The following is a 16,613-nucleotide window of genomic DNA, read 5'->3' on the forward strand; positions in this document are numbered from 1 at the left end:
ACCCTTGTCAGGCTTCATTACTCTTAATCTTTTGTCTCTACTCAACCAAAACAAAAGCTGCAACTCTGTATCAGATAAATTATGATATACCCTGTTGCTGTTCATATGCAACAGAGTTCTAAACTCAAATTCACATAATTTTTCAAAAATCACCAATGGTTTTGCAAGTGGGGGTGGTTAAACAAACTACTCCTTTTAAAAATATTGTAACAGTTATCGAGCTCCTTGTCCTTAAATATAATTTTTAAATTCAATTTTCTCAGAAACATTTTTAAATCGATAACAAGGTCATCGAGCCTAGATTTAACAGTCAGAATGAAATTGAAACCTCTACTAAATAGGTCCACCAAGACGTTGTCCCATTCGATTCTCAGCTAGAGCGTCTTCTGTGTGGAGGCATGCGTGAATGGGCCTTCCTTCGTTGAAGGTTGTGCATCAGGGCTGGTAACTCAGCACGTAAAAATCCACTACCAAACATTAGCGGACCAGAGTTCTGCTGTGGCGACCCCTAACCGGGATAAGCCGAAAGACACAACCAACTAAATAGGTCCACCATGTCAGAATCAAATGCATTTTCAGTGTAATTATATAAAAAATAGTCACCTTGGGTGTCTGTTACCACACTCAAACCCGCAATGTCAGAGGTATATGAATTAAAATCCTCAAAGTCAGAAAACACTGTCAATTCCATCTCTGACCCATTCTCTTCCACTGTTGCCGAAAATGTGAACCATTCCCATTCGGGCTCACATTCACTTGAGTCTGCTATTGGTAATGGTGGTTTCTGATTCTGTCTGACCACCTGGGAAGATTCGAGCCTAAAGGGGCCGAGCTGTTGTGTGTATCATCGGCATCTCGTTGGTTTTCAATGGTGGAAGATTGCTTGTTGGGTGGAACATCAGGCCCAGCTGGCTACAGATAGGCCAGCCCCTTGGAATACTCAATGCGGTCACATTCAAACTTCTTTTCCTTCCTAGTTTGGAAATCCATAATGATTTTATCCACTGCCAAAAAAGGTGTTAAAGAAACTATCTTTGTGTTGTTCAAAAAGTAAGTCACTAGTAATGACCTTTTCTAAGCCAATAGCTTCTTCCATTAATACATCGATCATTTTTTGGTTGTGTCTCACCAAGACCTCTAGTAACTCACAACCCTGACGATTGAATAATTCTATTAGTTCAAAATGTAAAGGGGAGTTGACAACCAAACCATTCGGAAATTTCCAATGGCAGAGTCCCTTTGAGACTTTCTTTAAAATAACAGTTTTCTACCTGGAGTGTTCTTATTTTAAGCAGTTTGTCTGTTAGCAAGTCAGTAGACTGCCAAATGGTTCAATTTTCACTCACAACGCCACATTGTTTTCTGTGTATTTGGTAGATGGATTGGGTTTACCTTTCCATGTTTCATTTTTTATAAAGTTTTTGTGTGACTTGTTATATAGGACTGTGATTGATTTGTTTGAATGTTTTTTTATTATTGGTTGGTTTGGTCATGTGATGTTTGATAAGAGGGGTATTTATAGAGGGTTTGATTCCTTTATTGATGTTTCTGAAGAAGTCTTTGTTATACACAGATGAAAGCACTAAAACTTTTAATAAATCTGGTTTTATGCTGCACTGGTGTTTCTTGTGTCCTAATCTGGATTGTAAAAAAAATCTTGTATGCTTTCAAATAACATTAACTTTTAACCTTAAGAAAAAGTGCACTGGCATTCTTTAATTAAAGCTAAATTATATGCTTTTCTACTAAATGCACTGAAGAGTTTAGGTACTAGGAAAGCTGCTCTCTCTTATTCACTTCTAGTAACTGAAAACATTTTTTTAATAAGCTGCTTGTCCCTGTCTGTACCTTTTAATTTTATGATTCCTCAGCAAACAATGCCCAGACATCTCAAGATTTATTGCCTGAACCTGTAGTCAGCTTATCTCCATGGAAACATAAGAATAGTATGTACAGCTGCCCTCAGCTGCAGACTTCTAAACTCACACTAAACATTAATTTGCTAAAGGAAAACTTATCATAACTTTTACATTGTTTGCTTATTTTTAAAGCCCTTATGCTTGAACAAAAGCACTTGTTATTAGATTAATCCCCGGACATTAATCTAGAAATTAACATATGCGAAAATAAGAGATGTCTCAACCCTACATATGCATACAGTACAGTTTTACACCCCAACAGTCTGAGATTACAGCATATTAACTTAAGCATGCTTTTGTCCCCTTTCTTCTCATTCTACATTGTAAGGCCTACATTTCTTAAAACGAAAAAAAAGAAAAAAATTACTTATTTACTTTAATATCTCTATCACATATAACAATAACTGAAAATGTGTTAACATATAACATTCAATTTATATCCTGAAATGTTTTATTCAAATATTGTTATGAGCAAAAATTGTTTTACTTATAGTTATTTTTTTATTTTATTTATTACTTTTAGTGTCCTTCCAAACCCTAATAATATGAAGTGGAGTATGTGCCTTTCATCCCCTTCCCCACACACACATGTTTAAGAAAGTCAAAAAAGTCCAGTCTTTCTCAGCCACTTTTTCTTGTAAAGCCATATTTCACAAATGCAATTGATGCATTATAGTCTCACATTTATTCACTATTTTCAGTGCTGCTGGTGGTCTTCTTGTACATCTCCATCTCCCAGCCTCAGACTCTGGTTCAAGTCCAAGGTCCTCATGGTTCTTGTAGTCAACTTCTGTGCTTTTTTATTTCTCTCAAGTATTGTCTTTTGGAACACTGGAAATGTTTCACTGGCAAATTTTACCCATGAGCTTTATTATCAGGAGAATGAGAAACAGAGTCCCCTTTTATCTGATGGCTTACTTTTTGTTGCACTAAATTTTGCATTTCCTCCTTAGCCTGTTCTGCATCAAAAATGACTTTGATCCTCTAGGAAAAAAATATTCTGAAGGCAGCTGGACACAGCAGCTTGAATCTCACACCTGCTTCTTGAAATTCCATGATTGCTGTGATAAATTTGCTTCTCTTCTGCCTGGTGTACTGTGAGTAATCATTTTCCACAACTCTCCAGTTTTTAAAACTTTGTCCTTCTGCTACAGTTTTGTCAGAATCAACTTGTTCTGTTGGTGTGAGTGCATCTTTACTAATACAAGATTTCTCATGGCCAGGAATGGAACATACACACAATGTGCCTTTTCAGTTAACAAATCCTGCAGTGTAATACCAGTCCAGTTGCTTTTTGTGCTTTCATAAAATTAATACAGTCTGTTCCTTCCAGTTTCTCTCATACTGCAGAAAATCTCAGTTTTTTGTGTGCTCTGTCCTCTAGCTGTATCATTTTTTTTGAAACAGCTCTTCTGTAGTAGTCTGAGACAGAAATTTCTTCATTTTGACCTCTGATTTTTGTAGTTTTATCAGTTCATCTGAATAGCTGTTTAAAGCTTCTTCCAGTTTTCCTAGCCTTTTATTTGAGTTGATATACTCCTTCACACTTTCTTTATTTTAATCAGGTCTGAGCACATTTGATTTATTTTTTCCTCTAAATTACTGGAAGCCATCTCTTGTACTAAAGCTGGAGCTTGAACTGCTTTTTGCTGAACACTTGCAGGATTCTTCCCAGTATTTTCTATTCACCTTTTCCAGCTGATTTTATTTCAGGTTCTCTAAGTTTCTTCTTTGCTAGCATCCAGTCAGTGTACTTAGTAGCCAGTATTTGAATTTTACTAAAGCCGGCAGAATAATAGCCCCTTTGTCTTGGTTTCTTTTTTCACACATTGGGGAGCTGAAATAAAGCTGCTGTAGTGTGCAGCCATCTTGGAAGGCAGGTTTAAAATGTTTAAGAACAACTTGTACACTTATTATGGGGATGACATTTTTGGTGTGTTGGCAAACTAGAAAGGCATTATTGCCCATGCCTGATATGTTTGTATGTATATAAATATTTGTATGCATACATAGTCATGATGCCAGACAAACAAATGAAGACTAGTATGGCAGCATTACCAAACTGTTAAGGATTTGGATGGGTCTGAGTATGAACAGAGACGTGAGAAACTGAGTATGTGTATATTTTAAGGAGGAGGAGAAGGATATGATTTGGACAGACAGTATTGTCCAAGATAAATAGGCAATTTGGAGGCAGCCAGAATAGGTATAAAAGGAGTCATGTGTTACAGCAGATAGAGGGATATTTCAGACTTGACAAAATGTTTGTTTAATGGAGAAGAGCTATACAACCTTGGAATGACTTGGTTCAATGTATCTCATCAGAATCATTCAGGACAGCTTGGATGGGGTGATGGTATTTGAAAGGCATCTATATCACTCAGAATTAATATACCCACATATCTTTCATTGGCATTCTTGTATGTTCATGACTTAATCACACATACTATGGTGTCCATCCTTTTCAAGAAGCAGATGTCTGCTAAAACCCAAAAATAGCACTATTGTGTAATCACTTTGGAGAAGTATGGCAGTTGAACTGTTATTGTATTCCATTATTAAGACAGAAACTATTCAACACTAGTACCCCAGTAGTCATGTGATGGCTAAAGTTGCATAGTCTTATATGCTGTGAGTCCAGCTGTGCATGATCAAGAGTGCTGTCTGCTTTGTTTAATTTTACTTTGAACTATGTTGACATTGGTAAGAACCAAATTCTGGCTGTGATCTTTGCTGTGTGCTTTCCTCTTTCATTTCTCATCTTAGTTATGTATATGTCCTTATAAAATAAATTATTTATGCACCAGCAACATGTCAAGTTATGCAGTATTCAGAATGCAGCCTTAAATTAAAAAAATGAATTACACTGCTTTATTTTTAGGTACTGAGAAACAGAATCCAATCTGTTCACAACTTTGCAGTTGCCATCCTGGATCAAGCTAAGGGTTTGGTGCAGGACAACACAATTTTTCAAGGCAAATCAGAAAAAAATATTTTGCAGCAACTGGTAAATACAGAAGATTGTACCATTCAAAATAATGAATTCCTGGCATATAAGAAAAAGTAAGTTTATTTAATTCATTTGCATCTTTATAAAGCTTTAAATGTGTTGTGTTGCACTGCACAAGGTATGCATTTTTAATATTAATTTGACTGAGGTGTTAGGTATTGTTTTAATAATTCTTGAAACATTTTACTTTGTAGTTATTGAGGGCAATGATCCAAGAAACCTCCGAGATCAGCAGATTATTTTACCTTCTGCTGCATTTCCAAACACATTTCCCTTTCTGCCCTCCCCTAGTTTCACTGCTAACAGGTAGGTTGCTGCAGCTAATAAGATTAAGGTAGTAACACTTAATCATTGGGTGGCACCTAAAGGCAGAATTCCACATAGCTCTTACAATGCAACTATATGATTTATCCATTTGTCCAACACCTAGTAGTAGTGAAAATCAACTGATGTCCATCCTGTTAAAGAGCATGACTGAAATACAGAAGTCGCTAATTATTCTGGTTGAAAGGTCGCAGATAAGATCTACTCTCAGAGGTGACTCCTCCAGTTTTGAAGAAGATGGCAAGACTGTTGTCTACAATCCTGATGACCAGGTAGAACATGACTCTAATGGTGTTGAGGTTCGTGGTTCCAGCACTTTTACTAATGCCTGTAGGATTCTGAAGTATAATGAAGATCTGATTTCTGAAGCTGGACATTTTTCTGATCGGAGTGGGGAGAATAATTTGAAAGATGTGCTAACTGATTTAGCAAAACAGCTCAAAAGGTATGGAACTTTAGTTACTGAGAATAAATATTTTGAGAGTTGTTTAACCCTCCGTATAGTACCAAAGGGTCTTCGATTTTTTAAATGTCCCAGTGGTCTCACTGCTTCCGATCCTTTAAAATATCCTAACTGAATTTTTTAGTAATGCTGGCTTAGAATTGTTATGTTTGCTTATCCAGCATAACAAATCTATGATCCAGGAAGTTAAAGAAAAGGTACTCCAGGTGGATCAGGAAGATCATAAACTTTTGGTTGGATTGTGTGACTGTGGTATCCTTTATAATGAAGTTATTCATGCTGTTGTGCATTTTGATAAGACTGCTACCTCTTGAAAATTAGCTATAGATTGTTCTGCCTATAAAAACAATAGTGCATTCTCCCACTTTGATCCTAATTTTCATAAAAATAAGACTTCTAAGGGGAATTTGAGTTCTGCATCTTTAATAAGAATTATGTTTTCCCCATTAATACACCTATGACGAATGAAGGAGGAAATGTATCATCCAATCAGATTGCACGGCGATCTCCTATTAGAGACCTTGCTATTAGAGAATCGAACGTTAACTAAAGAAGAACAAAGTCTAATGAGTTTTTTGAACTTCCGCTTTATTCTCCCAATGAAGTTAATAAAGAAGGCATCCCTTTAAGAGCCAGGCCGAAGGATTTTCGGATATACAGGAATCGAGATTTTGTCAACAGCAACAGCAGCAACAATGGACATGGCATGGTCATGAGGTAATGAATGAAAGCGAACTCCATGACAGATTAAGGTACTGTACCCAGATTTTCAATTTGTCCAACAAAGTTTTTTCTTCTTCCCAACTTGAAGTAGTGAGAATAGGTTTAAATGTTGTTCCCACTCTGAGGGCTGATAGTAGGGCATTGCTGAATCTTTGTTTTTTACTTAAGGATGTTAGTTTTTGTAAAATGTCATTTGTCAAGCCTTCTGTTTTTAATCCCACACTTTTCAATATACTTAAAGCGTTTGAACAGTTATGTGAGAAAGATATAAGAAGTGTTCTACATAAAAAAACTAAGCACAGTTATTTTAATCTTAACAAATGTCAGATGTCAGCTTTGAGAGAGTTAAATTCTATGCACGATATTAGATTCATAAGGCTGATAAAGGTAGGGCCCTTGTTATAATGGAAAGATCAAAGTATATTCAGGCCGTGGAAGAGATGTTAAGCAGTTTAAATGAATATTCCAAGGTGTCTGCAAAGGAGGTACATATTTATCACAAAACTGTACATAATTTGTTATATGATAGTTTAATGGATGGTTCTATTGTTGCTGATATGTACCACTTTTTGTTTAATGTAAAAACAGTGCTTGGTACCCTTTTTAGGATACCCAAGATACCTAAAGATGTTAGCAACCCATCTTTTTGACCCATTTTTCTACCCCTGGCTATGTCGTTGATTCTGTACTTAATCCCATTGTTCAAAGATAGACATTCAAGATTGCTGGGATTTTCTGGATAAACTTAGAAAGTTTTTTTCTAGCTATGAATTTTGTAAGTATAGCAATGTTTTTCTAACTGTGGATGTTTGTTCCCTTTTATGTGTATTCCACATGACTTAGGCATTGAATATGTCAGGAATTATTTAAATGTTTTTCAGAAATGGATAAGAAGCATGTTAATTATTGTTGTCTCTGCAGTAGCCCCTGCCTATGCTTATTTGGTTTTGGGCTGGTGGGAACATGAGGTCATGGCTCCCCTTATTTCTAAATTTAAAATAGTTTACTTTAGGCTTTTTGTTGATGATTTGTTTTTGATTTTGTCAAGGTACTCAAAATGAAGCTATTAATTTTATTAATACTTTAAATACATGTTCTAATGCTTAGAAATTTAAGTCAAAGTGGGTTACAAGTTAATTTTGTAGATACTCAGCTTTCATGGAATTTATTTATTTATTTAATTATTTTACATTTGTTTACTGAGCAACTCTGAGTGGACGCAGGTCCTTTTTCAGCGGAGGCCTGCGGAGAAAAGATCCGTTACAAAAATATAAATAAATCGAACATAATAAAATGTAACCACTTACATAGTCATAACATGAGCACACAGACTGTATTTACACAATTCTGTGATATAAAGACCTCAGGTGAATACTGTATCATGGCAATGATATTACAGAAAAACTTGTTTTGAATGAGTTACAATACAAGTTGTGCCAAGGGTAAGAGTAGGTTGGCAGTCAGTAAGCAGCGGCTGGCTACCTATACAAATGTAGCTTTAGCCTGGAGAATGATAGGAAAAATATGGTGGACTACAGGATTTTTAGGAAGGACACTTTTAGTAACAATTATCTAAATTTTAAGAGCAATCACCCCCATTTTATGGTAAGTAATGTCCCTGGGGGCAGTTTATTAAGGTCTCCAGGTTAACTACTGATGATGATGAATTTGACAAAGAACTGGAGGTTATCTTTTCTTTGTTTGTAAATAGAGGTTTTGAATTAAGTTTTTTGAAGGCCAAAGCTGAAGAGGTTAAATCTAAAATGGAGAAATTTTATCCCCCCATTCTTTTAAATGCTTTCGTAAGAAATTATAGAAATATTGAGAAAACAGGTATTATACGTAGTCTTGATATGACTGTTGATAGTGAAAGTGTTAGATCTATTATTTTAGAAAACTGGAAGATTTTAGAAGGTCATTTTGATTTGATGGCTAGTATTGTCCCTGGCCACAAGTTTATATATAGGAACAATTTTAACTTAGTATTAGAGAATGACAACAACAAAGTGTTTTTATGCCCTTATAATGGAACCAAGGAGAATGGTATCTATAAGTGTGGTGACTGCACCATTTGCAGATGTAGTTTAGAAGGACCTTTTCTTAATTTAGATCATGTTACATCCACCATACCTATTCTGGGGGGGTTTACCTGTAAATCCAAGGGAGTTGTTTATGTTGGTTTATGCTCCAGTTAGAAGTAAGAGTTAAGGAACACCTTTATGCTATAAAACTTAAAGAAGAAACCAATGCTTTATATAAGCATTCACAGATTTGTACTCACTTTAAGAAGTTTCTTTTTACTATTATAGAAGCAGTTCCCGTGGACTTGAGAGGGGGAGGCTTTAAGAACAAAGTGGAACAAAAAGAAAGATTGTGGCAACTCAAGCTTGGGGCTGATAAGGCTGGTGCAAATGGAGGAGGATGCTTAAACGGACAAAAGTGGGTAGGTGGTTCTTGTGGCGCAGGTTCTCATGTCACCACCAGAGGAGGCGGTTAGGCCATTCTGAATAACTATGCCCTCATAGCTTGAATGCTAGTGAGATTACAATCAACCCCACTGTCTGCCTTTATGATACCCCCCATATGGCCCTCATCCAAATGGTTCTGGGGATGACCCAACACTAGGGAGAGAATGGACATCCATTAGGGAGAGGATTGATATTCCACTGGCAGAGGGTGGAAAGTATTCATTAAAAATCATACTAATAATAAATTATATTGTTGTCTTTGTATTGCAGCTAACACAAGCCACAAAGTATTAAGTTCTCTTACAGAAAACTGCATGCAAAAGAAGGTTGTTACACTGTATGTTTTTGTCAGCACTGTGAAAGTCTCTCCTGTAGTTATCTCTTTTTTTTCTTTATTGCCACCATTCCTGCCAACCATCTGTCTGGTCACTCCAATCTCCTGCCCATTTGTGCCCATTCAGCAGATAGCAGATGACTGCACTGTTACATGGGCAGCTATCAGGAATTTTTTTCTGTATCTTTTTCCCCTTCTGCCATGTCAACCATCAAGTCTCCACCTACTGGGCTGAAGCCCATTTTCAGTATAGTTGGGAGGAGCCTCAGATCTCCCGGGGAAAGTGATCTCCAGAGGGACCTATATCCTGGCAAAATGAAGGAGTTTGCATCCTTGCTGGCATCCTAGCAACTTCCTTTCCTTCATTGTTGACATGGGTATGTGGACACCCTATGCCCTGTGACAAATACATGCATGCATGCTCCTTCACACATAAGCAAGAGCTACCATCACCATCTAGTATAGCAGACCTATTTCCCCTCCTAGGCAAACCCTCCACTAAAGACTAGCCCCCCCCCCACTAGTGTAATATTTGTCTTCCCAGATCTGTAGGCATGGCTGACCAGAGCTACAGACTCTTCCCCTCCCAGGATGAGCAGTCCCATCTTCTCTTGTCTGCATGACCTGCCTTATGCATAGGCAACATAAGCAGCAGCCTAGAGCACCACTAAACCAAGAGTGTTTTTTCCGATTTCTCTCTATCTCTTTTTCTTTCAAGTTAAAATGGCATGCCTTTTTGAAAAATGTGTGGTTGCAGCAAATTGCAAGGAAAGTATGGTACCCTTCTCAATTTTCCAGCTTTCTGCTCAGTCCTTTCCATGATCTAGGGAACAAATTGTGTTCGTTTCTCAGGCTGTTTGAGACTCTGTGATTCATTGTCTAGTTTTTTGTTGTGTGGGACTAAGCAGAAAGCCTGGAAACTTTGAAAAGTAGGGAATAATGCTTACAACAGCATTGGAAAATTGAAGTTGATGGCATCATATGAGGGTCTGCAGAGTGTCTGAAAGAGAATACTGTGGCTGGGGTGCATTGACATAGAATGGTGTCTCTTGTAGCAGGCAAGTCTGTTTTAACCCCGACGGGTATCCAAATATTCATCCCTTTCAGTTGTCCCTGATTTTGCATCATATTTTCAGTCATAAAGTGTTGTTTTTTTGGTAAATCATTCAGGGTTGCAGTCACCAAATAATGACAGACGTTTGATTTTCAGGCTTCATGTCTTTCAGATAGTGGATGCTAATGCAAAACCTTTTAGTTTATCAACGTTCTAAGTTTATAAGAGCAATATTTAAAATTGGTCCCTGATTTTGGGCTTCTCTGTGATTTTTGTGTTCAAAGGTTGACAGTGGTTTGAATGCATTATTGAGTGGCTCTTATTGCATTTATTTATGTTTTCTTTTATAAGAGTCAGACATCTGAGATGTACACAGACAAAAGTATCTGTAACTGATAGGGATGTCTGCAGAAGGAAATTACTGTCTCCTTTTGTTTGCTCATTATTCTGATTTTATAGGACTAATGTGATTCATTTGAAGCAACTTGGAATACTTAAGTCTGTGGCCACTATTGTGTAGAACACAGTTGAAATACATTACATGGCCATCATTTTTATCTCAATCATGTGTCAAAAATGTACACAGAAGTGACAAATTTTTGTGGGGTGGGTCTGTCTTTGGATGGACGTAACTGATGGTTTTGCAGTCTGCTCAATTTAAAGACTGATCTGGCTTTGCAGAATTAGCATGTATTTGTATGAATTAAAATATAATACTTTACTAGAGTTACTGTATGTTTGTGAAGAACAAACGTGAAATACATTACTGTGACCATTATTAGTATTATTCTTACCACAAGTAATTGGTGGGTATGGAGACAATCTATGAATTACAGGCCCTATGCCTTGAGGACTTCCAAGATTACTGCACATTGATCAACAGCTAAACTTTATCTCTTCCAGAGTGAAAAACAGAAACTTCAGAGTGCAATTGAAACTATGCTTGGGTAAAATTCAGTTAGTGGCTAGTAAGTAAACTGTCTGAATGCCAGCAAAAAATAAATTTAGAAAATCTGAAAGAAAATCAATCAGACATAGTGAAGAGAAAACTCTGTCTAGGAAGGATTCTGCAGCTGTTCAAGGCTCAAAAGATGGCTTCCAGTAATTTTGAGGAAAAATAAATTAAATATACTCAGAGATGATTAAAATAAATGAAGAAATGAAGAATTATATAAACTCAAATAACAAGTTTGGAAAACTAGTAGAAGCTTTAACTAGCTGTTTAGATGAACTGATAAAACTGCAAAAATCAGATGTTGAAGTGAAGAAACATTTTGGCTGAATATGAGGCTTCTCAAGAAGAGGTGTCTTGAAAAATGTGACATAGGTTCAAATGGAGGTGAGAAGAAACAACTGTATAAAAGATCAGCATGCCAAATATCAGTGTGCATGTAACACAAAATTGGAAATGCACATTCAAAAACCTGTCATGTGTAACAGGTGGGAACAATAGCTTTTATCATAATGGTTAAGCTATCCATATTATCTTGGAATGTAAATGGCATTATAGGTATCAACAAAAAGGAAAGGGTATTGAATTATATTAAATAATGCAAATTGTAAATAGCAATGCTGCAAGAGGTGCATTCAGAAAGAAATGAGCTTGTGAATTTGACAAAGAAAAGTTTCAAAGATGGATATTCAGCAGAATATCAGGGGCAAAGAAAAGGGGTGTAATTATACTATGCGAGAAGGGCTCCAGTAGTAAAAGAAGACAGAAAAAAAGGCAATAATGGTAGATTTGTAGCAATAAGGGGTTATTGGCAAGGGAAAGAAGGATTAAGCTGGAGTGTATTTATGTTCCACCAAAAAACGTTTTTATGGATTTTGAGAAATTTTGGGAAAAATAATCAGCTTTCATCAATGAATATTACTTAGAGGTGGGGAATGGAACTTGATTTTCAATAGTGAAGGTGTTTTGAGGGGACTTAGAAGAGGAAAATGTAACAAAAGAGGGTTGATTTAAAAAAAAATTTAAATATTTGGTATGGAAGATGTGAAGTCAGTAGTAGGAACTCAGATATCATTTACATATTATTCTTCAGGGTACAAGAACTGGGCTAGAGTACACAGAAATTACATTTCATAGGTATAGTTGCATTTAATTGAAAGCTTCAGCGCAGGTCCAATAACTATTTCAGACCATGTATCAATAAAAACTAAAAAAATACAGGGTAATGAAGTAAAATGAAACACTGGCAGTTTCCCACTTGCATGTTAAAAGAGATTAATTTCAAGAATTGCCAGAGGAAATTATTTGAGAGTTATTGAGGAGAGTAGAAATATCTTCAGATATTACAGCTAGTGAGTGGGATAAAATGAAAATATAGTTTAAAAACAGGGTAGAAATAAAAAAGAAAAAGAAATTGTTAAAAAGTAATAGGAATTACTTAGAGGGCTGGCAGAGATTAAAATATTGCAAAATTAGGGGAATCTAATAGAACACAAAGATGGACAATTGCAGAGTGTTAAAGAGAAAATAAGAGAGTATTTGGAAAATATGCATGAGTTTAGAGAGATTGCAGTTAAGCAACTACTTAAAAAAATAACAGGAAACATCTTAAAGTATCACTTATGACATAGGCAGTCATACAGTTATATAAATGAAAACAAACCATATTGACATAATCTTTTCTTCTTCAAGAATGTTTATTTCTTTTTCATGGTAAAGCAACATGATGATTTAACAACTAACAGATATAAAGCTCTTTAAGGTAATGACAATAAAAAGCATATGAACTACATATCAAAACATCAGAATTAAGAAAAAACTTTAACAAAATTATACACTATTTACAAAAAAGTGCTACACAAAGAAATCAACTGCAAATAATAAAATGATAATAGAGAAATAGACTTAAACTGTTGAATTATAATATAGGGGCTGTCATAAATTTGACATACACATCTGAACAAAAACACCTTTCAAGTTTGAGCATTGAATTTTACAGTTATTTATAGAGATCAAAGTAAAATTATCCTACTGTTAATTTTAATGTTTTTTTAAATATGCTCCAGAAGAAGGTTCCAATATTGTTGGTTAACAGTAGTGTTTATTCATACTCCTTGTTAAAAATTTATGCGAGGATATATATTTAATAGGCATGTTTCTGAAACCTAACCAAGAAAGTTTAGAGGTGTCTAACCAGTTTTGGGTAATATAGAGTTTAACCAGAGCAAAAAGAGTTATAAGAATATGCTTTTTTTGTTTTGATAGTTTAAGGGTGGTAATATTAAGACTAGCAAACTCCCAGGACAGCGTAGATTTTTCATAACCCATTCTGTCTAGTCTAACCTACAGAGAAGTCCAAAGTTTTAGTCTAACCTTCAGAGAAGTCCAAAGTTTATGTGAATGTTTACAGTACCATAGAATATGTAGAAGATCAGCTGTTGTATAGGTGCAGCAAGAGCATTGAGGTGAGATATTTGGATTAAATTTATTAAGTTTCACTGATTTGTGATAAGCGTTATTTATCATTTAGCTCTATTTAGTATATAACATTTATCTAATAGGCAGTTTCAATTCACGAACCTCGCTGCACCCTACAACTCGGCTAGTCAGCCAGTTATTGCTACATCTGACTTTATAAACCTGGATCCAGCATAACGATTAACATACCACAGATTTCTTTGCAATTGTTTCATAAATGTGTCAGATAAATGAAGCAAGAGAATTTCAGTTGCCATCTAGTTAAATCCAGATGTAGGCATACTTGTTTAAGCAAACTATAGCTCTAGATTACACATGTTTATACTAATCGAAGTTGTTTAGACAGTCCTGAAAGGAAATCTAAATGTGTTTACCAGACAATATTATTTCTTGGAGAGTTGCACTGAACTTAGAGACGGTGCCAAAAGCCATTTTGGTGAATAAGATATGCTCCAGAGCAGCAAGATCATTGACTAGTACAATGCAAAATATTGTTTGACTCTGCAAAGAAACTTTGAATTGCAATGCAAGCCCAACAATTGCAGCGACAGGTCTAACAAAGCATAAATGATTAAAAGATCACTTGAGACCACACAGACTTGTGAAAAGAATAATGACATTTTAAGTTTACACATCATTTATAAGCAACACCATAAGAGAGTAGAGCCCAATATCTTAGAAAGCTCTATTTAGTATGTAACATGTAGCTAATAGGCAGTTTTAATTCATGAACCTCGCTGCACACTACGACTCAGTAGTCAGCCAGTTATTGCTACAGCTGACTTAGTACCAGCATAACAATCAACATACCACAAATTTCTTAACAATTGTTTCATAAAGGTGTCAGACAAATGAAGCTAGAAAATTTCAGTTGCCATCTAGTTAAATCCAGATGTAGGCATACTTGTTTAAGCAAACTATAGCTCTAGATTACACATGTTTATACTAATCGAAGTTGTTTAGACAGTCCTGAAAGGAAATCTAAATGTGTTTACCAGACAATATTATTTCTTGGAGAGTTGCACTGAACTTAGAGACGGTGCCAAAAGCCATTTTGGTGAATAAGATATGCTCCAGAGCAGCAAGATCATTGACTAGTACAATGCAAAATATTGTTTGACTCTGCAAAGAAACTTTGAATTGCAATGCAAGCCCAACAATTGCAGCGACAGGTCTAACAAAGCATAAATGATTAAAAGATCACTTGAGACCACACAGACTTGTGAAAAGAATAATGACATTTTAAGTTTACACATCATTTATAAGCAACACCATAAGAGAGTAGAGCCCAATATCTTAGAAAGCTCTATTTAGTATGTAACATGTAGCTAATAGGCAGTTTTAATTCATGAACCTCGCTGCACACTACGACTCAGTAGTCAGCCAGTTATTGCTACAGCTGACTTAGTACCAGCATAACAATCAACATACCACAAATTTCTTAACAATTGTTTCATAAAGGTGTCAGTCAAATGAAGCTAGAAAATTTCAGTTGCCATCTAGTTAAATCCAGATGTAGGCATATTTGTTTAAGCAAACCATAGCTCTAGATTACACATGTTAAAATCGATCAAAGTTGTACAGTCATGAAAGAAAATCTAAATGTATTTACCAGATAAAATTATTTCTTGAAGAGCTGCACTGACCTTGAAGACAGTACCAAAAACCATTCCGATAAATAAGATATGCTCCAGAGCAGCACGGTCATTGACTAGTACTAGGATGTGGACTGTTTCTTTAAGAGAGAAAGAGGAAGGCATTACAGCTAATGGTGTTAACCTCAAAACAACCACTTCAAGCAAAGTTCCCCTTTCAGATTTACTCTTAATCAAGCAATTAATGGAAGTTATTAAAGCCTATTTATTGTGGTTTTATAATTAGAGCTTACAAATTTTAAAGTTAGATAATTATTTTTGTTAGCCATTTACAGATACGGAGTCTCACCAAAGGCTTGCAGAAAGGCCAATTTCACATTGGAGGGTGAGTCAGTAGCATATTTGCGATCTTTATGGCTGAATACTAAGGTATTTGGGTATTTCATTTGAAATGTAATTTTGTGCTTTAATAAGTAAGCACAGTATGGTGATAGGAGTTGCCTTTTTGTTTAATTTCCATAGGAATGTCTTGGGTAAAGGTAATTTTATTGTTATTCCAGGTAATACATTTTTTGATGATGGCAGCTCATAGGATTTTTTGGACATCTTGGTGATTCCGTATTTTTGCATAAAGTTGTCTGGGTTTAGAGGGATCTTGATTGCTTTGGAGTGCTCTGTGGGCTCTTTCAATAGTTATTTCTGACACTGCATTTTAGTTTTGGAGTAAGCAACCAAATATTTGTTTATGGGTATTTGTTAAGTGCTGTTCATATTTTTCGTGAATGCCTTTTATTAAGATATTGTTTCGCCTGCTTCTTGCTTCAAGATCAGTTAATTTTTGTTAAGTAACTGCAATCGTTTTGTTTTTCTCTTCTAGTTCCATTTGAAGTTTATCTGTTCTGTTTTTGTTAGCATGTGCCATTGCTTCACTTTGACCAATGCATAGGACTATGTGGTTTACCGTATTCCCAAACCCAGTTAGTTGCTCTGAAAAGTTATGGATAGCTGTTTGCAGAGATTGAAGAGCTAGTTTTAAGTCCTCTATATTCATCGATGGGTCCAGTTTTGGTTTCACAGTTGGTTTTAAGTTTTCTTGTTGCTTGGTCATTGCATTGTTGTTTAGCTACAGTTTCCTTTTCTGATGAAGCAGTAGATGAACATTTAGATTTTGTAGTTTGAGTGTCCATTCCATCCATATCACAAGACATTTTGATGAGATGAGTATCTCTTTCTGTTTAATGCCTTATCTTTTTCCTTTTTCTTCTCCTCTCTCCATCTCTTTTCTCTTTACTT

The 16,613-nt window shown here is 35.7% G+C and overlaps 1 protein-coding gene across 1 annotated transcript in view; it reads left to right on the forward strand.

The window, feature by feature from the left end:
* FBXO10 (F-box protein 10) overlaps positions 1-16,613 on the forward strand; it is a 721,173-nt gene that overhangs the window by 666,591 nt on the left and 37,969 nt on the right. Inside the window, exon 10 of the mRNA XM_044059796.1 lies at positions 4,801-4,982. Within this exon, the coding sequence (XP_043915731.1) occupies positions 4,801-4,982 (182 nt within the window). The remainder of the gene's footprint in view (positions 1-4,800; positions 4,983-16,613) is intronic.

The sequence above is a fragment of the Protopterus annectens genome, chromosome 17.part0, assembly GCF_019279795.1.
Source record: "Protopterus annectens isolate FY-2018-M chromosome 17.part0, PAN1.0, whole genome shotgun sequence".
Taxonomy (NCBI): domain Eukaryota; kingdom Metazoa; phylum Chordata; order Ceratodontiformes; family Protopteridae; genus Protopterus; species Protopterus annectens.